At 40.3% G+C, this 27,854-nt stretch overlaps 1 protein-coding gene across 1 annotated transcript; it reads left to right on the top strand.

Annotated features, from left to right (window-relative positions):
* The first annotated feature begins 187 nt into the window (after positions 1–187).
* On the top strand, positions 188–27,260 carry GIPC2 (GIPC PDZ domain containing family member 2). The gene is made up of 6 exons (XM_069862858.1): positions 188–430; positions 8,838–9,023; positions 12,862–13,042; positions 15,916–16,025; positions 16,709–16,790; positions 25,025–27,260. Exons 1-6 carry the CDS (start codon positions 188–190, stop codon positions 25,177–25,179), a joined length of 957 nt encoding a protein of 318 aa, XP_069718959.1. The 3' UTR covers positions 25,180–27,260.
* The last annotated feature ends 594 nt before the right edge of the window (positions 27,261–27,854 follow it).

Below are 27,854 nucleotides of genomic sequence, written 5' to 3'. Positions count from 1 at the left end.
GACACACAGCCACAGACACACAGCCACAGGCAGACACACAGCCATAGGCAGGCAGGCAGGCAGACAGAGGCAGACACACAGCCAGAGGCAGACAGACAGACACACAGCCAGAGGCAGGCAGCCGGCCCCCCTCGGGGCGGAGCGGCCTCACCTGGCTGCGGGGCGGGGCGGGCGGTCGGTGCCGGCGATGCCGCTGGGGCTGCGGGGCCGGCGGGCCCGGGGCAGGGAGGCCTCGCGGCTGGTGGAGAGCGAGGCGGCGGCGGCGGCGGCGGCTCCGGCTCCCCCGAGCCCGGCGGGTCCGGGCGCGGCGCGGCTGCAGTTCCACACGCAGCTGGCTCACGGCAGCCCCACGGCGCGGATCCAGGGGTTCGGCAGCGCCAGGGAGCTCTACCGGGAGATCGCCGGGGCGTTCGGCATCGAGCCCGGACAGGTGAGGGGCGGCTGAGGGGGCTGGGGGCGCTTAACTGGGAACGGGAGGCTGAGGGGAGGCCTCACTGCTCAACAGCTACCTGAGAGTGCGGAGAGGAGGGAGCTGGGCTCTTCTCCCAAGGGACAGGGGGCAGGACAAGAGGGAATGGCCTCAAGCTCCACCAGGGGAGGTTTAGGCTGGACATTAGGAAAAAATTCTTCACAGAAAGGGTCATTGGGCACTGGAACAGGCTGCCCAGGGAGCTGGTTGAGTCACCTTCCCTGGAGCTATTTAAGAGACCAGTGGATGAACTGCTTAGGGACATGGTTTGGTGATTGATGGGAATGGTTGGACTCGATGATCCAGTGGGTCCTTTCCAACCTGGTGATTCTGTGACCCCCCTGAGAGGCACCGACCTCCTCGAGGTGGGGATGGTGATGGGGGATCAGAGGCTGGAAGATGCTCAGACCCCACCTGGCCAGGGGGCTCAGCGAATCCTTTTGACTATGAGTATCATCTCTTTTACGGGGCAAGAATTGCGTTTGTTCCTTCCAAATAAGCCTTATCGCGCAGGAAAAGGGGTAAAAGGGGTAGGCATGACCGCGTTTAACTTTTACGTGGGAAAACAATGCTGCTTTTGACCAAAACAGAGATAATTTCTCTCTTTCTGGTGCCTTGGTTAACCTGTTGCCGGCGTGCTGGTTAACAGCCCTTAAAGCACTGGGTCAAACAATTTCTGCTGCACTTGAGTGGAATAATTATTTCCAAAGGAGGAATTACTGACTATAGTAACTTGTTCCTGTTTAAATTAAAAAAAAAAATTTAAAAAATCAATATATCCGTGAGGGTAAATGCTCAGAAGGAAGGCGGTTGGGAGTACAAATACTTCAAATGTGTCTCTGTTTTAAACTTCTAACTCAGTGTAAGATTTGGGAAGTTTTCTTCCCAGGTAATGCTTTTAAAAGGCCCACTGCAAGTGAGGATATTTAAATCCCTAACAGGACTTTTTTTTCAGCTCTGCTGCCTCTTTGATCTTTTTTTTTTTTTTTTTATGAGCCAAGTTTTAAACGTTGTTTGGATAATGACTTATTTATGTTTGTAAATGCATTGTTTTCTCTTAGTTAAAAGGTAGAGGCCCTATCAAAGTTCTTCCTACTGCTCCTGTGAACCCTAACATCTGAGTAGCAAAAAGAAACAGAGAGGTCACATTTTGTTATGCCTGTATGTGGCTCCCCAGCTTCCCCTCTTTTGTTGCCCCTGACTCTTTTAAAGTGGGAAAGACTACTACGACTACAGACTTTGTTCTGAGTTTTCTGTGGCCTGACCTAGCAGCATTTCAGATGGTAAATAGTAAAAAAGAAGTGTCACTAGCAGTGAATGCAGTTTAACCAGTCACTGTTATATTAACTAATTAAGAAGTTCCCGTACCATTGCCAGCCAGCGCTCCTGTGTCCCAGAGCCTCCCAGCTGCTTTCTGACCTCTGCTGCTCTTTCTTTCCATATCGAGCTGCTATTCCCCTTTTGGTCTCTTCCATCTCCAGCTCTACCTTTTACTCTCAAGTTCTCATAATTGCTAGATTATCTTCTATTTCAGTTTTCATCCTTTTGCCACTGAACTCCTGTTACTGATCTTTTGGCTCCACTGACTTGAGAAGGAACAGTGTTCACCGGGAAATTCAGTTTTGTATGAGTGATGCGCTCCCATTTCTCCTGCTAGATGCATAACCTGACACTCCAAAGGTTTTGGAGGAAGCACCACATGCTTCCTGGCGATCTGTAACCAACCTTGTGCTAAACTAGAGAAGTTTGTTTCTTCTTTTCTCTTTCTGTTGTTAGATTCCTAATTTTTTTTTTGAAATATGAATTATTGGTAAAAATGGAGAATTGTTATTGGAGGCACTGAACTTAAAACCTTTTACTGAAGAATTTCAGTGAGCTTTAAGAAACCAAGTTGTACCAAATGAAAATAGAGATCAAGCATATTTCCTCAGTCTTGCAACAAGATTTTGGATGGACAAGATAATATATTGAATAGCAAGGAGTGCCATGAAACATGCATTTATTAGCAACTGCTAAGCTTGCTAGAAATAAGGAAAGATTAGGGATTTTATTTAATGAAAGCAGCTTTTGGACAGACTGTCAGGTGCTGAGAATAATGCCAGAAGCAGTTGCACAAGTGAATACATTTAATACAATATATGAGTTTACTGCAGTGCAGGCAAGGGTGTGGATTCTTGGATGGGTTCCTACTTAAGTGTTTCAGTACAGTCCAGGCTGAGCTATACTTGTCATCTGTCACCTTTCCTTTTGATTCCACATGGTTACAACACCTAATTTCCTCTTTGTATCACATCTCACAGGACCTGCTGAGCTTAGCTTCTGCTGGAGGATCCTTTCCAGGATCTGTGACTGACTGCCAACAGTGACAGAGATAAATTTGTATAAATCACAGCATTTGTAGGACAGACATGGACAAAAACCTCGTGTGCGGACCTGGATCATGAATAGGATAGAAAGGGGAGAGAACAAGAATGCTGAGACTTCAAAGGGAACATAATGGCCTCAAACCCTGCCCAGGAGGTTCAGGCTGAACATTAGAAAAAATTTCTCACAGAAAGGGTCATTGGGCACTGTCAGAGGCTGCCCAGGGAGGGGGTTCAGTCACCTTCCCTGGAGGGGTTTAAGGGACGGGTGGATGAGGTGCTGAGGGACATGGTTTAGTATTTGATAGGAATGGTTGGACTCGATGATCCGATGGGTCTTTTCCAACCTGGTGATTCTATGATTCCTTCACTCCTATGACTTTTGCTGGGCATCTATGAAGGAGTGAGCTCTAACAGCAGCTTTCTGAGGCTTTTCCTGTACTCATCTTTTCCTGTCTATTTTGGTCTTCATCCATCTTTTTAGGTGAATATGTATCTCAGTTATGCCTTTTGAACCTGACATCCAGCCTGCATTTCTGCGCACCTCTCTGACTAGCATTTCTTTTTTTCCTGGTCCAAAGGGAATGTTCTTTCCACAGGCAGGAGGCGTGTAGATGGCTTCTAGCAATGAATTGCCTGCCTCATTAGCATGAGTGCTATTTGAGGTAGTTTAGCATTGTTCTTGACTTTTAACTTGATTTCTTCAACAGGGTTTCAACAAGAAAGCACAGAGCTAAAAAAAAAAATGTAAATAGATGCAGTTCTTAGCTAAAGATACAACCCATCCACAGTTAAGTGTGTTTCTGCTTGCATAAATAATACAAATATATCCCCTGTTTTTTCAATAGAAGTAGGGAAATAGTTGGAAAAAGTATTTGTGTGCGCTCTTGGCCATTTAGAGTTACTATTCCAATGTGACTGTCGGGAAATGTAGCAGGGAATGTTATGTCCCTGTAAGGGTGAAAGTGCAACATGTAGCCTGTATGATAAATAAATGAGCACTGAGCAAAGGACAATGTAGGTCTGTTAAAGCATTTGGTGGTGGTTTGCTCCTGTGAGAGCGCATGGTAGGGCTTTAAAGCATTCAAAGTAGTTAATCGGGCACTGGGAATGCGGATATTAAAGTCCAGCTGTAGCAAGGCTGTTTCTTGATCAAATGAGAAGTGAATGGTAAGCCACAGAAGCTATATGGACTTTTGGTCTGTGTACTCATAATTTGCAGTTTTGATTATTTTGTTTGCCTTGGAAGGTGATCCATGGTGGGGCTGGTGAGGTGAATTGAATGCTCAGTGGGTGTGTCTGTCAAGAGCCCATGGAAGTTGGGGTTTCTTTCACGGTGGAAGGAATTTTGCCCCACAAGGGGAACTGGGGAAAAGGGAGACCTTCCCAGTAGCACCAAGGGCATAAATGCAGCTCCATCTGTCTCTACAAGTAATAAGAGTTCAGCTGCTGAGCTTGTCTGGGCTGTTGTTCCACCAGTCTTGCCTCTTTAGGCTGAACAGTTAAGTAAGTACACTGTGAGGTTGTACTGCATTAGACTTTTACAGAATTATATGATTTAAAACTGTTCAATTTAAAATTTATGAAAGAGTACTGAAAAATAAGCGCTATGCTGGAATTAAGGTTTCTGAATAAGTGATGTTATTACAAGAAAAAATCTGAAGTGTATTTTACTTTGGGAGGTTAGAGAAAAGGGTCAGCTTGTGAAATCCTCATCCTCAATACCAAAGTGTTGGAAGTTTTAGAATACATGCTTACCTGTTGAAACAAACTGTTAAACTGTAATCTCGCCTACAGATTGAAGACTTTGCATGAACAAATTTAGCACTCCCTACAAACCACCTCCTCCCAGCCCTCTGGCAACAATTGTTTGCCTGCTGTTCCGGGAAGCAGGGCTAAAGTTTCACACCCATATTACGGGTGATGCTTGCTGTGTTCATGATCTCTTTTTCAAAAACTCTGAAGCTGTATGGAAGAATTTACACTAATTCTTGTATGTTCTGGGTTTAAAAGAGGAATAATAAAGCACTGAATGCTTATTTTACATCAGTTTTAATGTATTTGTGGATGCAAAGTTACATCGAGTACCCGAAGCACTCTGGCACTCCGAGGACTTGATTACACTGCCTTTTGCTGCTGCTAGTCAAGGCTCCCACGTTCACCTTAGGGAGGATGAAGTAATTAAGCTACCTAGAAAATGTGATGATGATTTCTTGATATAATGATGCCTATGTATGTAGGGAAATATGTCAATGGGTGTTACATCTTGATCAGAAGTAGATTTCCCATTTCCTCACCTCTTAAATAGAGGTGTCTCTTTTGTAAAGTTATCTGGGATCTACTAATGTAAAAAGAACTTTAGCTTCTGAGTACGTCATCTATCAGTAAGCTTATTTTTGAGTTCTTGAGGTGTAGGTTTAATGTGGAAGATGAGAATTTAATTAATATATAGGATATACAATATGGTACTGCATATATTCTTTATGTAGCACGTGATGTAACGCTTTTTCTTAGCTAATACAGTTTCTTTATATTACACACGGTATAACCCTTTTTTTATTGGCTAATGTGGTCTCTTCCTATTGAAAACACTGATGCAGTGAATAATCTGTTAGTAAGCTTCTCTGACAAGTCTGTTTTATAAGGTTGTGCATAAGCCCCCAGTCCCTGCCAGCTGAATGGAATGTCTTTGTTCTGTGTGCCACACAAGATAAGACTCTTGGTGAAGGAGCTCTCCTAGATACTTGGTGACTGATGTAACGGTTAGGATTTACAATATCATGCTAAAGTTAGTGTAAAATGTCACAGCACTGGTATGCCGAGTTAAAGATCAAATGCATATGAAGGCTGAGGGTAGGATAAGAGAGAAAAGACTTGACAATGAAACTTGGACGCTGAATTTCTTTCTTTCTTCATTTCTGGATAAAAAAATGATGGTCAGAAATATACCAAACTGATTGAATGGAAGGTGCACTGTAGCAGCTGTTTGACTGTGTAAGTGTAAGCTGTTACTAAGCACCTATATTAAACCTAGATAAAATCAATGAAAATAAAAAAGACTGAGACCTGTCAATTAAAACTTTATGTGCAAATTAAGCTATGTTGTAACTGTCTATTATCCTGGGTAGATACATCTTTAGTACATTAGTCTCTGCATGTATCTGTTCTGAGAAAAAAGCAGTTGTTCATTAAAGAGGATAAAGAATGATTTAAGTTTTATTTTTGACTGGCTGATGCTCTCTCAGCCTTGTGGTTAGCACAGAACTGACTCACAGAAAATTCTGCAGACTTATAGGCTGTAGTAGGAATGCCATCCAGATGAAGGTCTAAAAAGAGAAACTCTGGATTGAGTTTCTAAAGATCACGTTTCTGCTCTGTTGCCATTTTTATCTATTCAAAGGTGTGACAGTAGTTAGTAGATGATTGTCTGTTTGACAAGGTCAGTTGAAGGATGCTAATGTGCAAAATGTAAAGGCACTGTGCTTGTTGTTTCTTGTAAGAACAAGAACTGAGTTGCAGTTGAAAACTGGCCAAGTTTTATATAGCTTGAGAGGGAGCTGAAAAATGCATATGTGGACTTTATATCATCTACTTGAATTGAACATTCTTGGTTAAAAAATGCTGCTGATTAGAGATGATTATTTATAAAATAAAATCTAGTCTTCTGCTTAAAACCAGCTGAATTTCTCTAGGGGGGCTACAGGAAAGCTGGGGAGGGGCTCTTCATCATGAAGTGCGGGGATAGGATGAGGGGTAATGCTTTTAAGCTGAAGGAGGGGAGATTTAGATTAGCTATTAGGAAGAAATGTTTTCCTGTGAGGGTGGGGAGGCACTGGAACAGGCTGCCCAGAACAGTGGTGGCTGCCCTGTCCCTGGAGGTGTTCGAGGCCAGGTTGGATGGGGCTTTGATCCAGTGGGAGGTGTCCCTGCCCATGGCAGGGGGATTGGAACTGGGTGAACTTGTCATCCCTTCCAACCCAAACCATTCTGTGATTCTGTGCTGCTGTTTGAGTAATGGTTAACTGAAAAACTTTGCATTATCTGAAAGAATAATACTAATGTCTGTTAAGGGTGTGCTGTTAGAACTTGCATTGTTAAAGGAAGCTGTTAGATTGCAGTGGATGTTTTAAGGATTATATGAGATAATCAATTAGCCTTTGAAGTAAGGCTGTTTCATTTTTTTTGTTTTGTTTTATTTTTTAAATAAACTCAACAACTTAATAAGAACCCCCCTCCCTTCCATCAAGAAACAACATCTCACTACTGAACTTTTTTAAATCCCCACCCTCAATTATAGAATATAAGTTCTAGAAAGCTTCAGAAACTTAAATTTTGTCTGTGAAATAGATTCGGGAAAAGTGTTCACCCCCCATTTGACCTGGAACAGATTGGAATAGGTTGGTGACTTTAATTTGAGTTTTTCTGCTGTCATCCGGCGATGCCAGAAGGAAAGAAAAGGCATTTAAAGTGTTCTGGTGTGGAAACACCCACAACTTCTATGAGAGTAGTGAGGGAGCCAGGAAGGTGGAAAGAGACCCTCCACTGGATTGAAGACGAGGGACACTGAGCCCCCTCCTGCTGCTGGTTTCTCTTGTACTAGACTGCCTTCCCACTGTACTTCTTCCCCGTGCTGGCTCTGGTTTTTCCACTTCCCAGTTCGGAGCTGGTGTGGGTAGTGGGCTGCAAGGGGCTCCAAGGTGCGAAAAGGAAAATAATGTCCAGCAGATACAGGCAGAGGGTAGAAAAAGATCTGCTTTTCTCTGTCATCCTGTGCATCCCACCGGTAGCAGAGCCTTTGGCTGATGGTTTGCAGCGGTGTCTTTGCCACCAGTGCTGGGGGTGCCAAATGGTATGGCAAGTCTTCTCCTCTTCCCCTGATGCCATGGCATGTGAAGGATGGTTTTTAGGGGCACTCTCTGCCCCAGTGAGGTAGATTTTAGGGAATCTGGGGGCCTGGAGAGTAGAATTTCTCTCTTTTGGCTGCTGCCCTATGCTCTTTGGTGCCGTGGGAGCAGGCTGTACGGAGCCTCCCTCCACCCTCACTCTTCTCTGGCCACAACTTGGAAAGGAGTCAGGATAGATGTAGTTCCTCTAGCTGTGAGGAGGAGCATTGGGTGGGTTTTCTCTTTCTTGGCCTTGCTGTTCAGTACAGGCTGTACTCAAAGAGCAGAAAGTCCTACTGGGGCTGGTTGGATTCCCCCATGTGGCACTGTGATGGGCAAAAGCATTATCTGTGCCCAGGACAATAAACCTCCCTGTTAAGAACCACTGGCATAGATGTAGGGACAAAAAGGAGCGCTAACACCCAGTGCTGAAAGGAAATCTATCAGAAAGGCTGGTTTATAAGGAACCAGTTTGCCCTTTTTGTTAAGCCTTGCTTTGACTAAGCTGGAACAGAGATAATCCTCCGCTTATGCTGGAGGAAGGGTAGGAAACTAAGCAATCCCTTCAGAGACAATGTGCTAATGGGGGAACGCATGAAGCAATAGAAAACCTTTCATGCTTTCTCACAATCCTTTCATTTTGATAAGCTCTCCTTTTTTTTTTTTTTTTTTTTTTCACAAAACTGCTTTCAAGCAGTTATGTATTAAAGCAGTCTCTAATGATGTTTGAATCTTTTGGAATTTGAGGTGGGTAAACAATGAAGCAGAAGGTGGTGGTGGCTTTTTGGGTTTGCTCACTCTAACCTCTGGAACAAGCTGTTCTGCTCTAGCTCAAGGCACCTGTGTCAGAGCTGGTGTGCTGAGACAAGCCGCTCGTACAGATATGTCTCCTTTGCTCTCTGCCAACTCTTATATGCAGAATTTGAGCTAATGATGCTTCTTGTCATGTGTGTGGATGGAGACTATCACCTCTCCAGGAGCAGCTGGAGAAGGAGATTTAGCATCATTTCAGCTACGGATCTGTCAGAGAGGCCGGGACTATGCTCTGCGTTTGTCTTCCTATCAAGCTCACCAAACCTAATGTACTGTTAAACGTAATGTGTTTGCTTTCCTCCTGCACAGATCATGTTTTGCACTTTGAACACTCATAAAGCTGATATGGACAAGCTCTTAGGTGCACAAATTGGCCTTGAAGATTTCATATTTGCCCACATAAAAGGACAACGAAAAGAAGTGGAAATTCTTAAAACCGATAATGTGCTTGGGCTTACCATTACAGACAATGGAACTGGCTGTCCTTTTATAAAGGTAAATTAATTACTATACTTTGTTCTATAGAAGCTTCTGTTACTGTGACAGGATAATTATTGGTTTAATGTTCCTTTATAACTATAAAAATCTTTTAGTATCATATATATGGTAAGTGAAAAATAAAGTTGCTTTTCTTGAGAGACATAATTCAAAATCGGTTCAGCTATTTCTGTCATGCATGTCTTTCTAAATTAGTTCATTTGTTCATTGCCTCAGTAATGTGTATTATCTTTACAATGTAACCATTGTAATTTCCTACCTACCCTGAGGTGGTGGGTGTTAGGTACCGCCTGCATCTGCCCCCTCCTCTATTAAGTGATTTTCTGATGTCACTGATTAGGTGCTTATAGAACTTGTGTCACTCATGTGATAATGAGATCATGTTCTTTCAGTCTTTATGACTGCTCATAGGTAGAAGCCTTTGCACCTACAAGAATAGCTGCAAGTATAGGGCTTTTTCTGCTTTCCAGTATAGTTGCCTTAGATAGGTAGGGTGGATTAAAAGGTGCTAAGAACATGAATTAACACAATTTACCACAATTCACTTTGGTAGCAACTATGGGCAATATGTACAACATATTAATCATGCTTTCTTTCCTCTTCATCGTCTATATGACCTCCAGATAGTATGTTTTGAGATGAGTAGAGGCTGAGGAAATGATGCTACCCTTCTGGCTAGACTAGGTATTAGGAGCCTTAATCACATTTTCTGCCTTTTTTAGATGCTTTGCTCTAATCTACTCCAATTATCCATTATTAGCGAGGCATTTGCAATTATCTTTGATTACTGCTGTCCCAAATGCTGTTCTCATTGCTTCTTGTTTGGAGAGGTTGTATTCTCTATTCATTCCATAGCTACCATGGATATAAACCAGACATGGTTTAGAAATAGGTTTGCTTGTCTTTGTTTGTGGAAAAATGTGATTGAGGTGATGCTTGAGAAAGTTGAGATGCAGTGGAGGTTTCTGTAAGCATTTTGGCAAAACCATAGCCTCCTTTTTATGTTTATAGACACAGCTCTGAATTTCTTGTGGCAGCATCCATGCAGCCTGTAACATTCAGTCGCGCTGTTGCTTGTGTGGCCTTCTAAAAGAAGGCTTTGAAAAAAGTGCTTCAGAGATTAAAGTTCACGAGTGCAGCGCTGTACAGAGCATTACTTTTTCTGTGCTTGCTTGGTAGTATGGAAAGAGAGAGAGAGAACAGCCATCACATCCACTACTGCATAACTGGAGGAAACTGGAAACCCCTCACCGTGTTAGCAAGACAAGCTCTAATTTCCAGTAAATTGTATAAAACCTGTCTGAACAAATGTATCATTGTCCTTGTACTGGTCTAATAAAAAGCAGGATAATAAGAACAGTGCAGTCTTCATGGTAATACATCAGTTTAAAGTTGTTTCTAGGAGCTGACTTTGTTGCTGTTGCATACTTAGCCATTTTTTTCCAATTTTTTTAAACTACATGGAAAATACATATGTAAAAGTAAAAGCTGCATCTTTTTTATACTTGGTTGTCTAGGTAAATGACTAAGCAAAGACTGTCTCTGTTTTAAAGGGAGCGGAGGGATAGGATGAGGGGTAATACCTTTAAGCTGAAAGAGGGGAGATTTAGATTAGATATTAGGAAGAAATGTTTTCCTGTGAGAGTGGTGAGACCCTGGCCCAAGTTGCCCAGAGCAGTGGTGGCTGCCCCATCCCTGGAGGTGTTCAAGGTCAGGTTGATGGGGCTTGAAGCCCCTGATCCAGTGGGAGGTGCCCCTGCCCATGGCAGGGGGGTTGGAACTGGGTGATCTTTGAAGTCCCTTCCAACCCAAGCCATTCTATGATTCTAAAATTTTTTTGTTTATATATTTACATTCATTGAAAAATTGTTACTATGTTCCATTTTTAGTTAACTATATTAAAATTACCTATTTGTGGGTTGTTGAAAGCTTTTATGGGCTATAGTAATTTTATTGCATTTTGAATAACAGTGTAGCTTCTAGTTTTAAGAACTGGTCACATTATATACCAAACTTGACACTCTGAACTGCAGGTTCTTCTCCTGTGAAGTCTAATGTTGTTTTGCCTTATGAAGAACAATGTGGTGTCATTCTACTTTTGCAAATTTGTTTTCTGGGTACGTGGCCAGATGGGAAAGTGTATTATAGAATCAATTTAGCCTTTCAAAGTATAACAGTAGAACTTGAGTATGACTGACTGGTGTTTAAGGAGATGCTATAAAACAGGAGATTAAGGAGATGCTATATGTGATTGATTTTAGGCATTGCATAGGAAATATAGATCCTAGCTTCTAAATGGACTGTAGAACACTTGAAATACAGCCTTATCTGTTGCATCTTAGTTACTGTGACAGTGTAGCTTGACTGTCCCTGGTCAGTTAACATGGAGTTATGATGAAAATGAATATTGCCATGTGAAAAAAAATGTTTGATATGACATGAGTAACATAGCCAGTGAATATTACAGTTGAATTGAACAGTTTTGGTGTTAGGATGCAAGTGAAGAAGACAAGCTAGATGAAAATGAATTCAACACTGAACATTAAGTGAAGTCTGAGGGGTATGCGTTTGCATTCTGGCACCTGCTGACACAAATGCAGTTGGGACCTGGTTTCTGGTTTGGGTGATACTCCCCTCTTCATTCACCATCAGGCTTCTTTTTGGTTTTCATCTAGGTTCAAGAAAAAAGGTGCTAGAAAGAGTTAAACTTGTTCTGAAGCTAAAAATCGTGTCAGTTTGTTACAGGACACCGAGCACTATCACACTTCCCACTGCCTCTCTCAGATGGAGGCACACATGTAGGCTCAGACACATAAACGTGAAGCAGGTTTCTGAGATGGTTACGCAGCTAGGGTAGGTGTTACAGTAGTAGGTGGTAATATGTTTATCTCCCTTGTCTCACTGCTATGTCACTCAAAGTTAACCTGAACAACATCAGTCTTTATTGAAAAGTACGTTATTCTGGAAAATATTAGAATGAAATTCGTATCTCTTCAAAATATAATATATTCTACGATGTTATAGCTTTTCCATTAAAGAGCTGTAGCATAACATCTTGCATGACTTAGGCACCCGATAAACTGATATGACAGCATAAAACAACAATAAAAATTTTGTCCTTTATTTGACTTGAGAAATCAGAGAGATCTTTTTATCAATTTTTAATTTCCACTTCACACAACCTGTAAATACTCAGTTCTGTTACACTTTATGACCCTTAGACCATTTGTATTTGTATTCCATGAGATGGCATAAAGGAATTTCTTATTATTTATTGTTATTTCGGAGGAAGCACTTTAATATGCAGCTGTATAGCTTTTGGTGAGGAAGGTGGTAGACATCTTATCACTATAGATGGGCCTTGTTATGAATATCCCTTTATAGTATGTCATTTTTTTAGTACATCACACATAATTTTTATGTCTCTGATCTATACTTGAGATGGGAAAGATCTATTTCTGTGCTTGTCAAGCTATAGCATCAAAATAAAACCTCCTAACTGAATTACACATTCACATTACTGTCACATTCAGGTTCAGATTTAAAGCATGAAAATATTTGCTTATTCTGAAGCCTTAGTTTCTTAAGTATGATTGCATTCTTGATTTTCCTGTTGATTTTATATCCAATGCTTATTAAAATACTTGGTTTGGAAAATAATGCTTTTCAAAATATGTTTTATGTAAATCTTACAGAAGAAACACACTGTTGGTATAATAAGCTTAATGGTTCTGATGATGTTAACTGACGTTCTTGAAACTCTACAGTGTCACCTCTTAACCTTTTGAAATAAACATTTCTATTTCTTCTTTTCTTTTTCTTTTTTTAACAACAGCGCATCAAAGAAGGTAGCCTTATGGACCAAACAAAAATAGTCTGTGTGGGTGATCACATAGAGACTATAAATGGAAAAAACGTGTCAAATCATCGGCATTACGAAGTTGCCAAAATGCTGAAAGATCTGGAGAAAGATCAGGTGTTTAAGTTGGAGCTGATAGAGCCTCTGAAAGCATTTGGTGAGTTACCTGACTTTCCACCTCGGTCACTGGGTATCGAAATCCCAGCATTGCATTGCATTGTAAGTTTGTTTTCAGATTGCAGCCAGGTGTCCGTCCAAGGTAACATAACAGTTACAAGAAAGTGCATTTTTAAAAAATTTTTTTTCTTTGAAGTGGGAAATTTATGAATGGATTTTCTTCAATCCTGCTTTCTCCAGCAGTCATCCTGGTCTTGGCTGCCTCAGTCTGTGTTGCAGTTGCTCAATTTCTTTTCTGCTACACGATGACACAAAATAAATACAGGAATTGTTTATAGATACAATTTTAAAGCATGAGTCACTTCACTAATAAGCTGATCCTGGAACCTTCTCTTTTCTGCTATTAATACAGAATCCCTGTTCACCATGCCCAGGCAAGTGGTTGAGTCACCATCCCTGGAGGTATTTGAAAAGATGGGTAGATGAGGTGCTTAGGGATATGGTTCAGCAGTAGACAGGTATGGTTGGACTCAATGATCTCAAAAGTCTTTTCCGAACAAATGATTCTATGATCAGAAAACCATCAGATTTTTCTGTTTCTGTACCCTGGACTGTGCTTTTTAATGCAGAAGGATGTGGAAAACACTGCTCCCTAGAGCAATGCTGCTGCTGCCTGCTCTCTCTCTCCCCAGCTTTTTTGTGGCTCTCTAATCATACAGCAGGTATGTTCAGAACTGGAAGAAAGCAGTATGGCAAAGCTCTGTCTCTACCTACCACCCACATGCTATGAGAAAGTAATACTTACATAGGAGAAATGCACCTTTATGTATATTAATTTTATTAATGTGGTAAACAAACAAGTAGATTTAGCTTAGAGAGTCGGAATAGAGACTGAGTTTTAATTTTTATTCTCTCAATTTTTTGTATTCCCCTCCCTCAAACTACGTAGCATTTTTCTGTAATAAAAATTTTAAAATACTGCTAAGTTATAAGGGTGTCTAAGTTATAAGGGTGTCCTAAGAGCAACGTAAAAATCACCATCTTCACCACAGCAGCAAAGGTGTGGAATGTTTATTTTTCAAATATTTTTTTACCTGTTAGTTTACAGCTGCTGTCATACACCAGTCTTGACACTTGGTGTCAGAATAGCAGCAGAAATGGAAAATGAGAGAACTGTGAAGATTTCTTTTTGCTTTTGGTGCTTCTGAGAAGAATGAGGGTTATCTTAGCCTTTGCATATAAGCTGGTACTTCTAAGGAATGTATGTGTTTTACATTACCCTAAAACTGTATTACATATGTCTAGTATTGCATATGTATAATATTGCAATTAGGATTATAGGAATACATTTTTAATATGGATCTATAATTTGTATTCAATGCTGTATGTGTTACATAGTCTGTTTGTAAAGAACATAGTAAATCAGCACTTGATTGATGAATTCAGTCATTATTTACTTTAGTTGGGTGATTAAGATGCCTTTTAGGCTGCCTGGGGTGTAGAGAAGGAAAGCTGCTAATTCAATGGGAATACCTTTTATCTGATGTTGAATTAAGAGACAATCAAAGCTTTTTGGACAGATTTTTGGAAGATGCGTGTTATTTTTTACCCTACAGATACTTATTTACAAGCTGCAGTATACAATAGGTTAGAATGTAAAAGTATGTCCTAGAACAAGAAACTAAAATCTTAAGCAATTGCATACTCTATTTACTAACTGCGGTGCTATTAACCAAGATTAAACAAAGAAAGCTGAATCCAAGTAAAGAGAAGTTTAGGTAAACCCAGATACGCTTGGTAGAGATTTATGAGGTGTAAGATCATGTCCTCAATGAAAGCAATGAATCACAGAATCATTTGGTTGGAAAAGACCTTTGATATCATAGAGTCTAACCATACTTGTCCAATACTAAACCATATCACTCAGCACCCCACCCACAAGTCTTTTAAACACCTCCAGGGATGGTGACTCAACCACTTCCCTGGGCAGCCCATTCCAGTGCCTGAGAACCCTTTCAGTGAAGAAATTTTTTGTGATATCTAATCTGAACGTCCCCTGGTGCAACTTGAGGCAGTTTCCTCTTGTCCTGTCACTTGTTGTATGGCAGAAGAGATCAACACCCACCTTACTACAACCTCCTTCGCGTAGTTTTAGGCAGTGATAAGGTCTCCCCTCAGCTTCTTTTTCTCCAGGCTAAACAACCCCAGTTCCCTCAGCTGCCTCTAGTAAGGCTTGTTCTCCAGCCCCTTCACCAGCTTTACTGCTCTCCTCTGGACTCGCTCCAGTGCCAAAATATCCTTCTTGTTGCAAGGGCCCCAAAACTGAACACAGTATCCAAAGTGCAGCCTCACCAATGCTGAGTACAGTGGAAAAATTCCTGCAGATGTACTTATGGACATTTCACCTATGTTACTACCAGTGATTGAATTGTTAGCTCAACGTGGCTCACGATGACCTGTTCAGCAGTAGTGTTTGCACCATTGCATCGGTGAAACATGGGAGCATTGCAATGCTAAACCTGCTACATAGTCTGCCTGTAAGGGCCAGTATAAACCTACATTTGGCTGATGGTTTCAGCCATTATCTAACATTAAGTAGCTACTTTTCTACTTTTCTGTAGAAAAGGGAAATAAAATGATACAAAGTCAAACTTGAATGCGATAGGCTGCATAGATATACTGGACAATGGAAATCCTAGCTGTGATATCCAAGCAGATACATAAGTTTGAAGACAAGAAATTGTCAGCAAAGCTATACTTGGAATACAGTTAATTTCTAATTAAAGTTTTGCATACATCTATTTCTTGATTGGCATAAAAAGTGAAGATAACATAACAGCCAAAGCAGATACATTGTATGTTTTCAGATGTAGTATATACTTCCTTTTGTTTGGTCTTCTTTTTGTTTTTTAGAAAAGCTGGAACCAAGGTCCAAGAGCGGAACTCAAGCAACAGCTAAAATCTCCAGAGGGAGAGAAACTCTTCGGCTGAGAACCAAAGGCCCTGCTACTGTGGAGGAAATGGTATGGTTACCTTGGGGCCCTGCAGTGGTTTAATCATTTAGCACCTGATTTATTATTCTGCAAGGCTGGTAAGAGAGTAGGAAGCAAAAATCTGGATGTTACAAAACTTGCAAGACGTAAGGAAACAACTGCCTTCTGCAGAAATGCTTATACAAACTTGAAGGCTAACAGGGATAGGATGGGGCTGAGGAATCTGGAAACAGAGCCTATGTTTAGTCCAAGGAGTGCTGAAAAGAGGGGGAGAAACAGGAAGGAATGGTCAAAGTATTGGTTCTCTTTCTGACACCACAAAGTGTACGTTGGGCTGGTGTAATGGGTTGTTGTTAGGAGAGGCTAATAATGTACATTGACATGAGTACGTGTAAAACTAGGATCAGGGTTTAGAAGAAGAAATGTTACTTATTCTGGGGTCCTCTGAAGCTGGTGAGGATTTGATGAAGATCTGTATTGTGAGGAGATGTAAGGCCCCAGTTTAGTATGAATGTTAGAATTGATGTTAGGAGGAAAGCTTAGGTTTGTGAGAAGAGGGAAAGAGTGAAATAACATATTTTACTTGTAGATTTTGTTAAGTCTAGGTGGCTAGCATGAGAACGAGGATAATCAATGGAGAATTGCTGGTGACTTTGGAATCTGCATGGATCTAATAATACTTTTGATCTTTTTCTCTCTTTATTTCAACACAGCCAACTGAAGTTGAAGAAAAAGCAATTAAAAAAGTGGATGAGCTGCTTGAAACATACATGGGAATAAGAGATATTGAATTAGGTAAGCTAGTTAACAAATACATTACTACATTTCTCATTTTCTGAAGTCCAAAATTTATTGAGTACTTTAGTCTCTGGATGTAAAAGAAGCAAAATTTGTCCAGCGTGCAGTCTCAAAAACTTGACTGTGTTTCTGCAAATGTATGTGTCTGATAGAAGAAAGAATCTCTCACTGTAAGCCTTACAGTGTAATTAATTAATCTTCTTTTCTTCCTGCATGTTATCTATAGACTATTGCATGAATTATTTAGTTTTTTCACCATTAACTGTCATCATCTTCTTCTTTCTGGCATGTATTCTCTAGTGGAGCTTGTGTGTAGCACGTTTAAGGATTTTTCAGGAGAAGCATGTCTATTTGCTTTTTGCTCTTTTGCCCCTTGGCTTAGAGTCGTGAAAGTTGATCACTGAGGTTTGAACCTGCGATCTTCATCAGTGAAAGGACAACTATTTAGCAAGGGAACTGACAGAGTAATTGCACAAATTTATTAAATTCTCTAAAGCCTGTGTTCCAAAGAACATTTTTTTGAAGAATATTTGCTAGCTGTCACAATCCTCAGTTTATAATGAAAAGAAACTATTCAAGCTCAGTGTTGTGAGTTCCTTAAACCTGCACCAAACTTGTCCTTGCAGCTGTTGCTTCTCTCTGTTAATCTGACAACGGGTAGGGACTTCTGTTCATGTGGGAAGAAGCTGCAGTCTAGCTGAGTAAAGAAGTGTGGCAGCTGTGGCCTGTGCACTTCTCAAACACTGCTGATACTGAAACAAAGAGGAAGGTATTTTTTGTTATGGTAATATATAAAAAAATCAGAATTGGGAAAGGATAAGCTAAATAGGATGCGAAAGTTTTCGTGAGAAAGAAGTGAAGGAGGCAAAGCAGAAGACAAAACAGGTCTGGCATGAAGCTAAGAGCAAAGCAGGAGAGTTGGACAGGCAGCAGTTAGCACAAAGGAATGAGAACAATAGGATATTATCTGAATAGTGGAAAGTACTTTGTTGGCTGCTCCTGCTGGCAAGCATTGGATTGGCAGTTTCTGCTCATTTTCTCAAAGGAAAAATTGTAGGTAAAGTATTATTTGTCCCCTAGCCAAAGGCAGAGGGGGGCTTCCTGGCATGCAAGAAAGAGCAGAGCTGCCCAAAAGTTACGAATTCTGTATCGTAGATAATGTCTAAACTTTCCAGTTCCCAGAAAAAGTAAAATGTCTCTAAAATTTCATTCCTATCAACTCCAATATGTGATGCCCCTGCCATGTAATATGCTCTTGGAAGTTCTTTGTGGTGCTGCCCCTCTGTTTATGTTACGGAGGATCCCATATCCTGTTGCTGTCCCACAGCCTCCAAACCTTGGTCCATCTTTGGCTCAGGATTCAAAATTCCAAATCTCATGCCAGCCTTCCCTCTGGTTGCTGTTTTTTTCCTGCAGCTGTTGCAGTCTCAGTTCAAGTTGGGCTTCTGGAGGCTCTTGTCCTTGCAGGTTACCTCCAATGTCCCCAGGCTCCTCACCCTGAAGGAATAAGTGGCTATAGGTGTTCTGGTTTTGGTGTCCATAGTCCAGAACCCTGAGATCACAGGCTGATTTCTTGGGATTTTGAGGTGTGCTATGCTCTGCTCTGAGATAAGGAAGCAAGATCCTGTGGGAACTGGTGTTCCCAGTGATTTTGGCTCTCGGTACCATAATGGGATGGCTCTTGTACAGTAGACTGAGGAGTTCAGCTTTCAGCACGTATGACTGAGATGATTACCAAGCAGCTGGCAGAGTTTTCCCATCAATTCCTTGATTTTTCTTCTTCCCAGAAGATCTAGTGTCCTCATCTTTCAGTATGTAGTTTGGAAAGTTTCAAAGAATGCCTTAAAAGAATACTCAGAGAAGGAAGAGGTCTTTGTCCTCAAAGATACACTCTTCTTCCCAACTGGGTTGTTGCTTTGCCCTTCACCTCTCCTGTCTCTTCCTCCCAAAAAGGCAGTGAAACAAAGAGAAATTATTAGGAATCAAAGACTACAGGGTTCACGTAGCTTTAATTTGCAGCTTTGAAGCCATTTTCTAAAGTTCAGATCTTGGAGACGAGGGCCAACGGTGATGACAAAAAAGAAGTTTTATCATTTTTAAACAATTAAACAGCTCTAGGACTCTTTAGGAAAGGAGAACTAATCACCTGTCACAAATCAGTTCAATTAACATATGTCAGTTTTTCATATACTGGATGTGATCAGTCACCCATGAAAATGAAATATGAGGAAAGGATTCATTCAGAGAATGCCAATCACCACTCAGCTAGAAATTTCACTCATTACTCAAGCCAGATTAACGGAAAATGCAAGTCATCACAATGCGACAGTCGACAAGTGATTAAGATCTCAATCATTGCTCACTCCCATGCAGTTCTGTTTGTCAGAAGCTTTGGATGTCAGTTAATATTGCTCTTTCATCTCCATTAAAATGACACTTCCATAGTGTGATTGAATTCTAAAACAGTGCCCCAGTTTTAAGGCAGAAGTTAGAAAGAAAAAAATAATATGAAATTACAGACAGAATTAAAGATGAGATAAAACCCTTAATTTTTGCATAGTTAAGTGTCTTGACAGTTTCAAGAATGGTTGAGTAAATCTACACACAAATCCCTAAATTGGAGCAAAATGCTTGGAAATCAGTTAATGGAAATGTGTACGCTTACTTTTTTTTTGGAAGAGTTTTTTATTTTCAGAGATCTAAATGCTGTTGAGATTTGCATACCTGACTTTTGAGTGCACTTTTACATTTTAACCTCTTTATTTTACTGAAAACTGGACTTAATCTGCAGAAGGGACACTTGGCTTTGGGAATTTATTCCTCAGGCCTTTTATGGGTGCATTAGAAACTGGGCCAGGGCTTGACTTCAGCCTTCTTGAAACATAAACACATCCTTGAGAGAAAGTTCAGGACGTTTTAAAGCCTGTCTGTGCTTTCTGGTAAAGTAATGAGAACAGATCATAGAATAATGGAATCATTAAGGTTGGAAAAGACCTCTACAATCATCCAGTCAAACCATCAGCCCTACACCACTGTGCCTACCAAACCATGTCACAAAGTGCAATCCCTACACGTTTTTTCAATGCCTCCAGGGATGGAGACTCCATCACTTCCCTGGGCAGCTCGTTCCAATGCTTCACCACTCTTTTAGTAGAGAAAGTTTACCTAATATCCAATCCAATCCTCCCCTGGTGCAACTTGGAGCTATTTCCTTTTGTTCTATCACTTCTTGCTTGGGAGAAGAGACCAGCACCCACCTCATTACAATCTCCTTTCAGAGAGCTGTAGAGAGGCAATAAGGTTTCCCCTCCACCTCTTCTTTTCCAGCCTAAACAATCTCAGTTCCTCATACGACTAGTGCTCCAGGCCGTTTCCCAGCTTTGTTGCCCTCCTCTGGACATGCTCCAGCAGCTCAATGTCTTATTAATTCATAGAAGGGACTCAGGAAACAGTGTTAGTTAAATGTATTGGTAATATTTATTTTTTTAAAATCATTGAGGCTTGAATTGTTATGGAATGTATTTGATCCAAAAGATTCTGGCTGGGAGGAAGCCTGGATCTATGGGATCCAACCCCAGAATGCTACTGATGGAAAAACGATCACAAAAAGGTCCTCCTGTCCAGCTTTTTTCTTTCAGCATCTTTTATCTAGCTCTTCACACCCTGATATTTTGTCCTATTTTATTCTATATTGTTCCATTTTCTCCATTGTTCTCCACCTCTGTTTTGAAGAGTTTCAAATTTACCGTCTTGTCAGAATGTCCTAACAGCTTTAAACTTTTTATCACCCAAGCTTCTTCTCTTGGCTCACTAACCCAACCCAGGAATATAGGATACATGTTTTTATCTTGAAATACCTCGACTACAGGGATATTCTCCCTGAACCTGTTGTTTTTTGCACCTCCTTTCAAAAGGATTTTAGTGTATAGACTCTGGGGTACATAGTTTATGACTCTTCAGTTACTCTGAGAGAACAATGTGAGCCTTGTGAAAAAGGGAAAGTTAGCAAGTCTGGCTGAATGAGAAAACTTCTCCGCTTCAAGAAAAGTTAGTACTTAATAAACAAGAAGAAAATATGTTTCTAATGGTTCCTTGAGCGCCAGATCTGACAATGTTCAACAGGAAACTAAAGGCAAGTGATGTTAAACATTAGGACTTGCAGTGACATGGTTCATTTTTGGTCATGTTGCAAAGAAGCTGAATGTGACTTTCAGCTCCTTTAAAGTGTTAGATCAGAACACTATTTGTTACCTTTTGATGAAGGCAAAGCTTCTGGTAGCATTGCAGCTAAATAAATATTGAAGCTTCTGTTAAAACTTCTGAAAATTTGTTTTCTTCTTAGAAATTGTGCAATAGTAACCTGTACCAAAACCATTCTATGTTTCTATATAGGTAGCAAACCCACTATGTAAGATGAGTAATAACAACGGCAGGTGGATCGTAGCTTTCGTGTCTTGTGCCGCATCTGTCTGTCAAAAGTGAAAATATGTATTTTAAAAAGACTAGATTTAAAAAGCCAACATATGACTTTGTTCAGATTCTGAGAAGCCTGATATTGAGGTTCTCAGTTAAAGCTGAGAAGACTTGTAATTCCTGTCATCGCTCTAAAGTTTGCTGAACTTTTCACATTTTCTGTAAAAAATGTCTCAGATATGAGCATTGCCTGAAGTGAGCTTTAAAAAAAAAACCTCAGAAAACAATTGGGGCTCTCTGGAATGTGGAAAAATATTCTATTGGAATAAAATTCCTGTACTTGCTCATTGTGCAGCTGTTACAAGAAACAGTGGGGGAAAGGGAGGGGGGTGGAGGCAATTTGGCATGGAGCTGTCACCCTCTGAGAACCAGTAAAGTTTTCAAGTTGGCAAGCATCTACTAAACGCCTTGGCAATCTGTAGGTTTTGTTTTGCCTTGGGAATTGCATGTTGGAGTGTCATTGTGTAAACACGCATGTTCTGCCCCGGGGGACGCTGTCCATGTTAACAGCTGAATACACTGAGGGGTAGCTGTGTGACCCTGTCTGTATGAAACTAGAGAAGCAGGATTTAGCTTTGCACTTTGCTATACATCGCTGGTGCAACTTGTGTGGGAAGATCAGCGTGGTTTGCATCTGGTTCAGGCTTGACATCATGAAAAAATTTTTCATGGAAAGGGTCATTGGGCTGCCCAGGGAGGGGGTTGAGTCACCTTCCCTGGAGGGGTTTAAGGCACGGGTGGACGAGGTGCTGAGGGACATGGTTTAGTGTTTGATAGGAATGGTTGGACTCGATGATCCAGTGGGTCTTGCCCAACCTAGTGATTCTGTGATGTTAGAGTTTGGTACCCGGTAATACAGCTCTGCTGGCACTAGAGGTCAGCACCAGGCTATGGAAAACGGGAACCTGCCCGTGTGACCATCCTACAGGCTATAGTGTGTTTCATTGCTTCAGGTGAATCTGGGAAGGGCATCGTGCTTTAATAAATACGATACTTTAAATGTACTCTGGTGGTGCTGGTTATGCTTGCTCAATATGCTTTTAGTTGAGGCTGCTGCATTCACAGGGCAGTGACATTCTGGCTCCTGCTTGAATGAGTTGAAACTTGTCTTGATTGTCTAAGCTTAGTGGATTTTGTTTTCGAGTTTGGTAAATCTATAATAAACTATTTTAAGGTGCTGTTTCATAGTTTGAGACATTTCATCTTTAAAGATAATTGTGCTTGAAGTAACATTTACTGTTAATCACAGAATGGTTTGCGTTGGAAGGGACCTTAAAGATCATCCACTTCCACCCCCTGCCATGGGCAGGGACACTTCCCACTGCACCAGGCTGCTCAAAGCCTCATCCAACCTGGCCTTGAACACCTCCAGGGATGGGGCAGCCACAACTTCTCTGGGCAACCTGGGCCAGTGCCTCCCCACTCTCACTCTGTTAATGACAGAGTTTTGCTGAGGTTTCAAATATGGCAGCTGGACTGTAATATAATGCTCTGTTTTCTTGTTTTGTCACTTTTGTCTGTGTCATATGGCTCTTCCACAAAGTTGTCTTTGACAAATTTTTCTTAAAACTGGCTGCATTCCTTGTTCCTGCTCCTGGTGCTGGAACACTTGTCTAGATCTCCGCTCTGCTGGTGGGAACTTTTTTAATATCTTGAGTAACTAATCTGGACACTTGGGCTCTCATGACACAGGCCATTTTTCCTCCAGCCCTCTCCCAGTGTCTGTGCAGAGTAACTTCATGTCCTGGTTCATATCCAGAAATCTGAGAAGTTTAAATTACAGCCTTCACCTCATTACCTCCAGGACTTCTCCTCTGTAATTATCTTCCTATGCTACCGTGTTGAAGGATATAGGGTGACATTGATGGGACAAATACTTGTCTTCTGCTTGTCAGGAATGAGAGCCCCTTGTGTAATGCATGTTTCCCATCTAGACTCCTCCGAGTCAGTGTCCAAAGAGCTTCACAGGGGACACAGAAGGAATCAGTGCAACAAGGACAGGGTTTATTCTGGTAGTGAAACAGGTCTTGAGAGTGCTTGAGAGCCACTGGTGGTGCCTGGGAGGCTGGGTTACACTTGAACTGTCTTGATCACAGCAGTTTATTTGTCAAGATTTATGTAAATTTTCCTTGGACTGCTTTGTGTAGTTTGGCACACTGCGATTCGGTTTGAAGCTTCATGTCTGAACGTAGTTAAAACCAAAACATCAAATGTCTTCAGAATTGCTGTTGCTGACGTCTGCAACGTGGAATATGGGTCAAGTTTGCTCACGGCTTTTTACAAGTTTGCATAGCAGCAAACACTTTGCCAGAGGTTCATAACTGTCAATAAACTTGAGTGAGTCTCAGGTCAACAAAATAACAGTAAATACATTTAATAAAACATTAGAGTAGGGGAAGTTTATTTTCCTTTTTATTAGAGAGATTTTGCCATGTGCATGCAGTAGAGAGCAGATCGTCCCAGTGAAGACAGGAGCTGGTCGAGGGAGGTGATTGCCCTGTTCTGCTCCACACTGGTGCAGCCCCATCTCGAGTACCGTGTGCAGTTTTGGGCACCACAGTATAAAAAGGATCTAAAGCTACTGGAGAGTGTCCAGAGGAGACCCACAAATTTGGTGAAGGATTTAGAGGGGAAGATGTATGAGGAGAGGCTGAAGTTACTTGGTCTATTCAGCCTGGAGAAGAAGAGACTGAGGGGAGACCTCATCCCAGTCTACAGCTTCCTCATAAGGAGAGGAGGAGGAGCGGGCGCTGATCTCTTCTCTCTGGCAATGAATGATAGGACCTGAGGGAAGGGCAGGAAGATGTGCCAGGGGAGATTTAGGCTGGAGACTAGGAAAATGTTCACTCAGAGGGTGGTGGAGCACTGGAACACCTCCCAGGGACACCGTAGTGATGCAAAGTCTGACAATATTTCAGAAGCATTTAGGACAGTGCCCTCAGGCATGTGGTGGTGAATGTTGGGGTTGTCCTGTGCAGGGACAGGAGTTGGACTCAGTAATCCTTGTGTATCCCTTCCAACTCAGGACATTCTGTGATTCTATAGTATTCTGTGGCTTCAGATCTTCCTGCCCTTTCTCAGGCACTGTAATAGATGTTTTCCACTCAGACATCCCTCTAAGAAAAGTCTCTTTACTACCTGAAGGTGTTTATTTGGGGATTAAAAAATTAAGGAAGAAAGGTAATTAAAATGAGAAAAAATTAAGCTCAAAAATTGAGCAAATCTGTTTGAGGTCATATGGTAGTTTCTTGAGAGCACGACTTCTTTCAGGCAATAGCAAACATACTCTGTCCAATACCTAAAAAACCAGATTGTCTTTTTCTCTGTGTTTTACGTAATACATTAATTGAGCTTTGAATTTCATAGAATCCCTAGGCTGGAAAAGACCTTTGAGATGGTCAAATCCAACTGTACCTGTACACTACTAAATCATATCCCTAAGCACTTTATCCACCTGTCTGTTAAATACCTCCAGGGATGGGGACTCAACCAGCCTGTTCCTGTGCTTGAGAACCCATTTGGTGAAGAATTTTTTCCTAATGTCCAACCTAAACTTCCCTTGGCACAGCTTGAGGCAAGACATGGGTCTTGCTGTCGCAGAAGAGTTGTGTCTAACCTTGCTTTTAGACCCATGCTTCATGTGCCTTCAGTAATGAATACAGAATACAATTCAATGAGATTAAAATGAAGATTTGTTCAATTAAAAATTAAATGTCACTTTCATCATAATTACATTATTTTGTTTTGTTGCTTTTTAGCTGCAACGATGGTGGAAGCTGGAAGAGACAAGAAAAACCCAGATGAATTTGCAGTGGCATTGGATGAAACTCTTGGAGACTTTGCATTTCCAGATGAGTTTGTCTTCGATGTGTGGGGAGCAATAGGTGATGCTAAGCAAGGACGACTGGAATGAGAACTGCAGTTTATCAATTCCTGTTTGAAATTACAAAATCATTTTCAAATATGTACATCAGAATTTTAATACTTTTATTGATATGAATCTAGGGTGCTCTTATATAAAAAATATAAGTGTTTTTATCTGAAACTTTGTTTTGCAAAGAAAGGTTTGTAATGGTAATATGAAGATAGACCTAAAGTTCTTACAACTGAACATTTAAAACAAACATTTAATTTACATGTGTAAATCACTGTGAGGAACGTGTCAAGGAGACCTATATTTATACAGACATTTTATGAAAATTGGTTTTTAAATTGTACATACACTTTGATACCAATATTCTGAAGACTGTTAGACATATGCAACAGAGAGTTTGGTTTATTTTTTCTTCTTTAGGAGATTTTATAAACTTGTTGAAAAGCTACCTAGCTACACCCTCCAGTTCCTTGGTTTTCTGTTGTCCTTAGGTATTCATGGACACAAGAGCGGGGGAAAAACTAAAGCTTTGGGTTTTCTTAGTTTGGCCAGGATATAGTCTTTTCTGTATGCAGAGTTGGGAAGAAGCTACCCTATTTCTGAAGAACCTGAATGCAAGGAAACAAATAATCCTCTGAAACACCACAACTAAGATCTTTGAATGAAAAGAGACAAAATACACAATATTTGGTTATTACTGAGAAAAGTAAGTATAGCAGAAATACTTAAACCAGGAAGCTGCTGCTTTATTCAGATGCCATATTATCGCAATAGGAACTGCTTAGAAAGAAACAAATGTTAGTTTTGATTACTACTCCTATATTTGAATAATATCTGTGTGTTTGCACTGGAGATTATAGTGTGTACGACTTAAGTGCTTAATTGATCTTTGCATGCACTAAATGATTGGTTGACATCCTATGGAGTTTCCCTCTTTTCTCTTTTTTTTTTTTAAACATGGAAACATAGGAGAGACATTGAAGGTGTTCAAACCTGGAGGATATTGTAAAGTCAGAGACAATCACAATTTGGATGAAAATGTGTGCCTAAATCCTGAAAAATACATTAAACCTATTTTAGATGATAGGATTTCCAAATTATATTGTACATAAACATTTATTCTGATAATATTTTACTGTTAAATCTCAGATTATTAAAAATGAACTGTGCCTTCTAACACATCTGCATTCATCCTTCTATTCAATCCGTACTTAATAAAGAGCAATGCAATAAGTTTTGTCTATACTCATAACTAGATTCTTTGCCAGTTTTTACTGTGCTTGGTTTTAATCAAGACACATTTGCTCATTTGTTTAGAAAAAGCTACTCTCAAGTGATTATTAGAGCCAAATAACACATCATGAGTGTAATTGAAAATGAAATTGAACCAGAATGTGTGGCCTGACCAGGGACGGTGTTGGAACTTTTTAGTATTTTTATATTTGTGTACGCATATAAAATACTAGGTATTACAAAAGTTTTTTTTCTAAATCACTACCTAGTTACTTTTCTGCTGAGGAAAATGGTTTTCACTAACTTCCAGAGTTCTATTCAAAACAAAGACTAAGCAGATAATTTTACGTGTTCTATGTCAATGTTGTATTTTTTGTTGTTGTCTAAAACCATGACATTTTAAATTATCTTTGAGATAATAAGTCCTCATTCTGTTTACTCTGTTATTTAGAAAAGCTCCTAAACTCCACGTCAGTCTTTTGCCTGTGTTACAATTAGTGAATAGTTTTTCTAGTTACGAAAGTCTTGAAATACTGTCTGGCGGTCTTTCAGTGGGGGTTATCTCTGTTTTTATAAATATTGTTGTGAGTATTTTGCTTTGATTTATGGACAAGCTTTCACATAATATAGATTTTTTTTGTTTTTGTGAAATGGGTAGTACAGAGCGATATGGATGAAATAGATTTTATTGTGTTTAAGAAGTTCAAAGGTGTCAAAATTTCTCTTAACTATACTAGTGCCTCATATCACCTGTCTGGGATGGAATCTATATGTATCTTCAAACAAGTATGATCATTATCCATTTCTATATGTAGAAATACATATAAAACAAAAAAATAGGCTATTCTCAAGTTATGAGAGGTAAAAATAGGTAGTTTGAATTTTAGTGAAACTTGAAAATAAAAGAAAATTTGTGAAGTGGTGGTTAAATTTTGTACATTCCATTGCTCAGCCTTTGCACTTGTATTGTTTTGAGAGAAGAATGTAATAATAGGACAGAGCACAAGGTGGATGGTGTTTCTCTGTATTTAGTAATTGCAAGTCTGAGCCCACACCTTCTGTTGCATTTGAACACAGTGTGTCTTGCATTACTTTAACTCATGTGCTCCTACTAATGAAGAGTTAAATTATTGTAGGACACAGAAAATTCTTTCTGGTGAAAAGGAAAAACAAAATGTCAAGAATTCCCTGTTGGTTTTAAATTGCTTTGTGTAAAACTCAAATTTAGTGGAAATGTTTATGAACGCTAATCTTGGTGACCAACATGCCACTGATTGTAAAATCAATTAAAGTTAAGAATTTTCCTAAACAGGAAAAAAAAAAAGTACTATGAAGAGTTGTATTATAAAATAATACATGAAATGTTACTTATAGCAGATAACCTCTCATGCTTTGGTTGTTCGTAGGATTTTAAGAAATCAATATTGTTCAATCAGTTTATCCTCAGAGGATAATTTCTTTCTTTACACTGATAAAATAGC

This window comes from Phaenicophaeus curvirostris, chromosome 8 (assembly GCF_032191515.1).
Source record: "Phaenicophaeus curvirostris isolate KB17595 chromosome 8, BPBGC_Pcur_1.0, whole genome shotgun sequence".
Taxonomy (NCBI): domain Eukaryota; kingdom Metazoa; phylum Chordata; class Aves; order Cuculiformes; family Cuculidae; genus Phaenicophaeus; species Phaenicophaeus curvirostris.
This window is presented reverse-complemented; position numbering and strand designations above follow the sequence as displayed.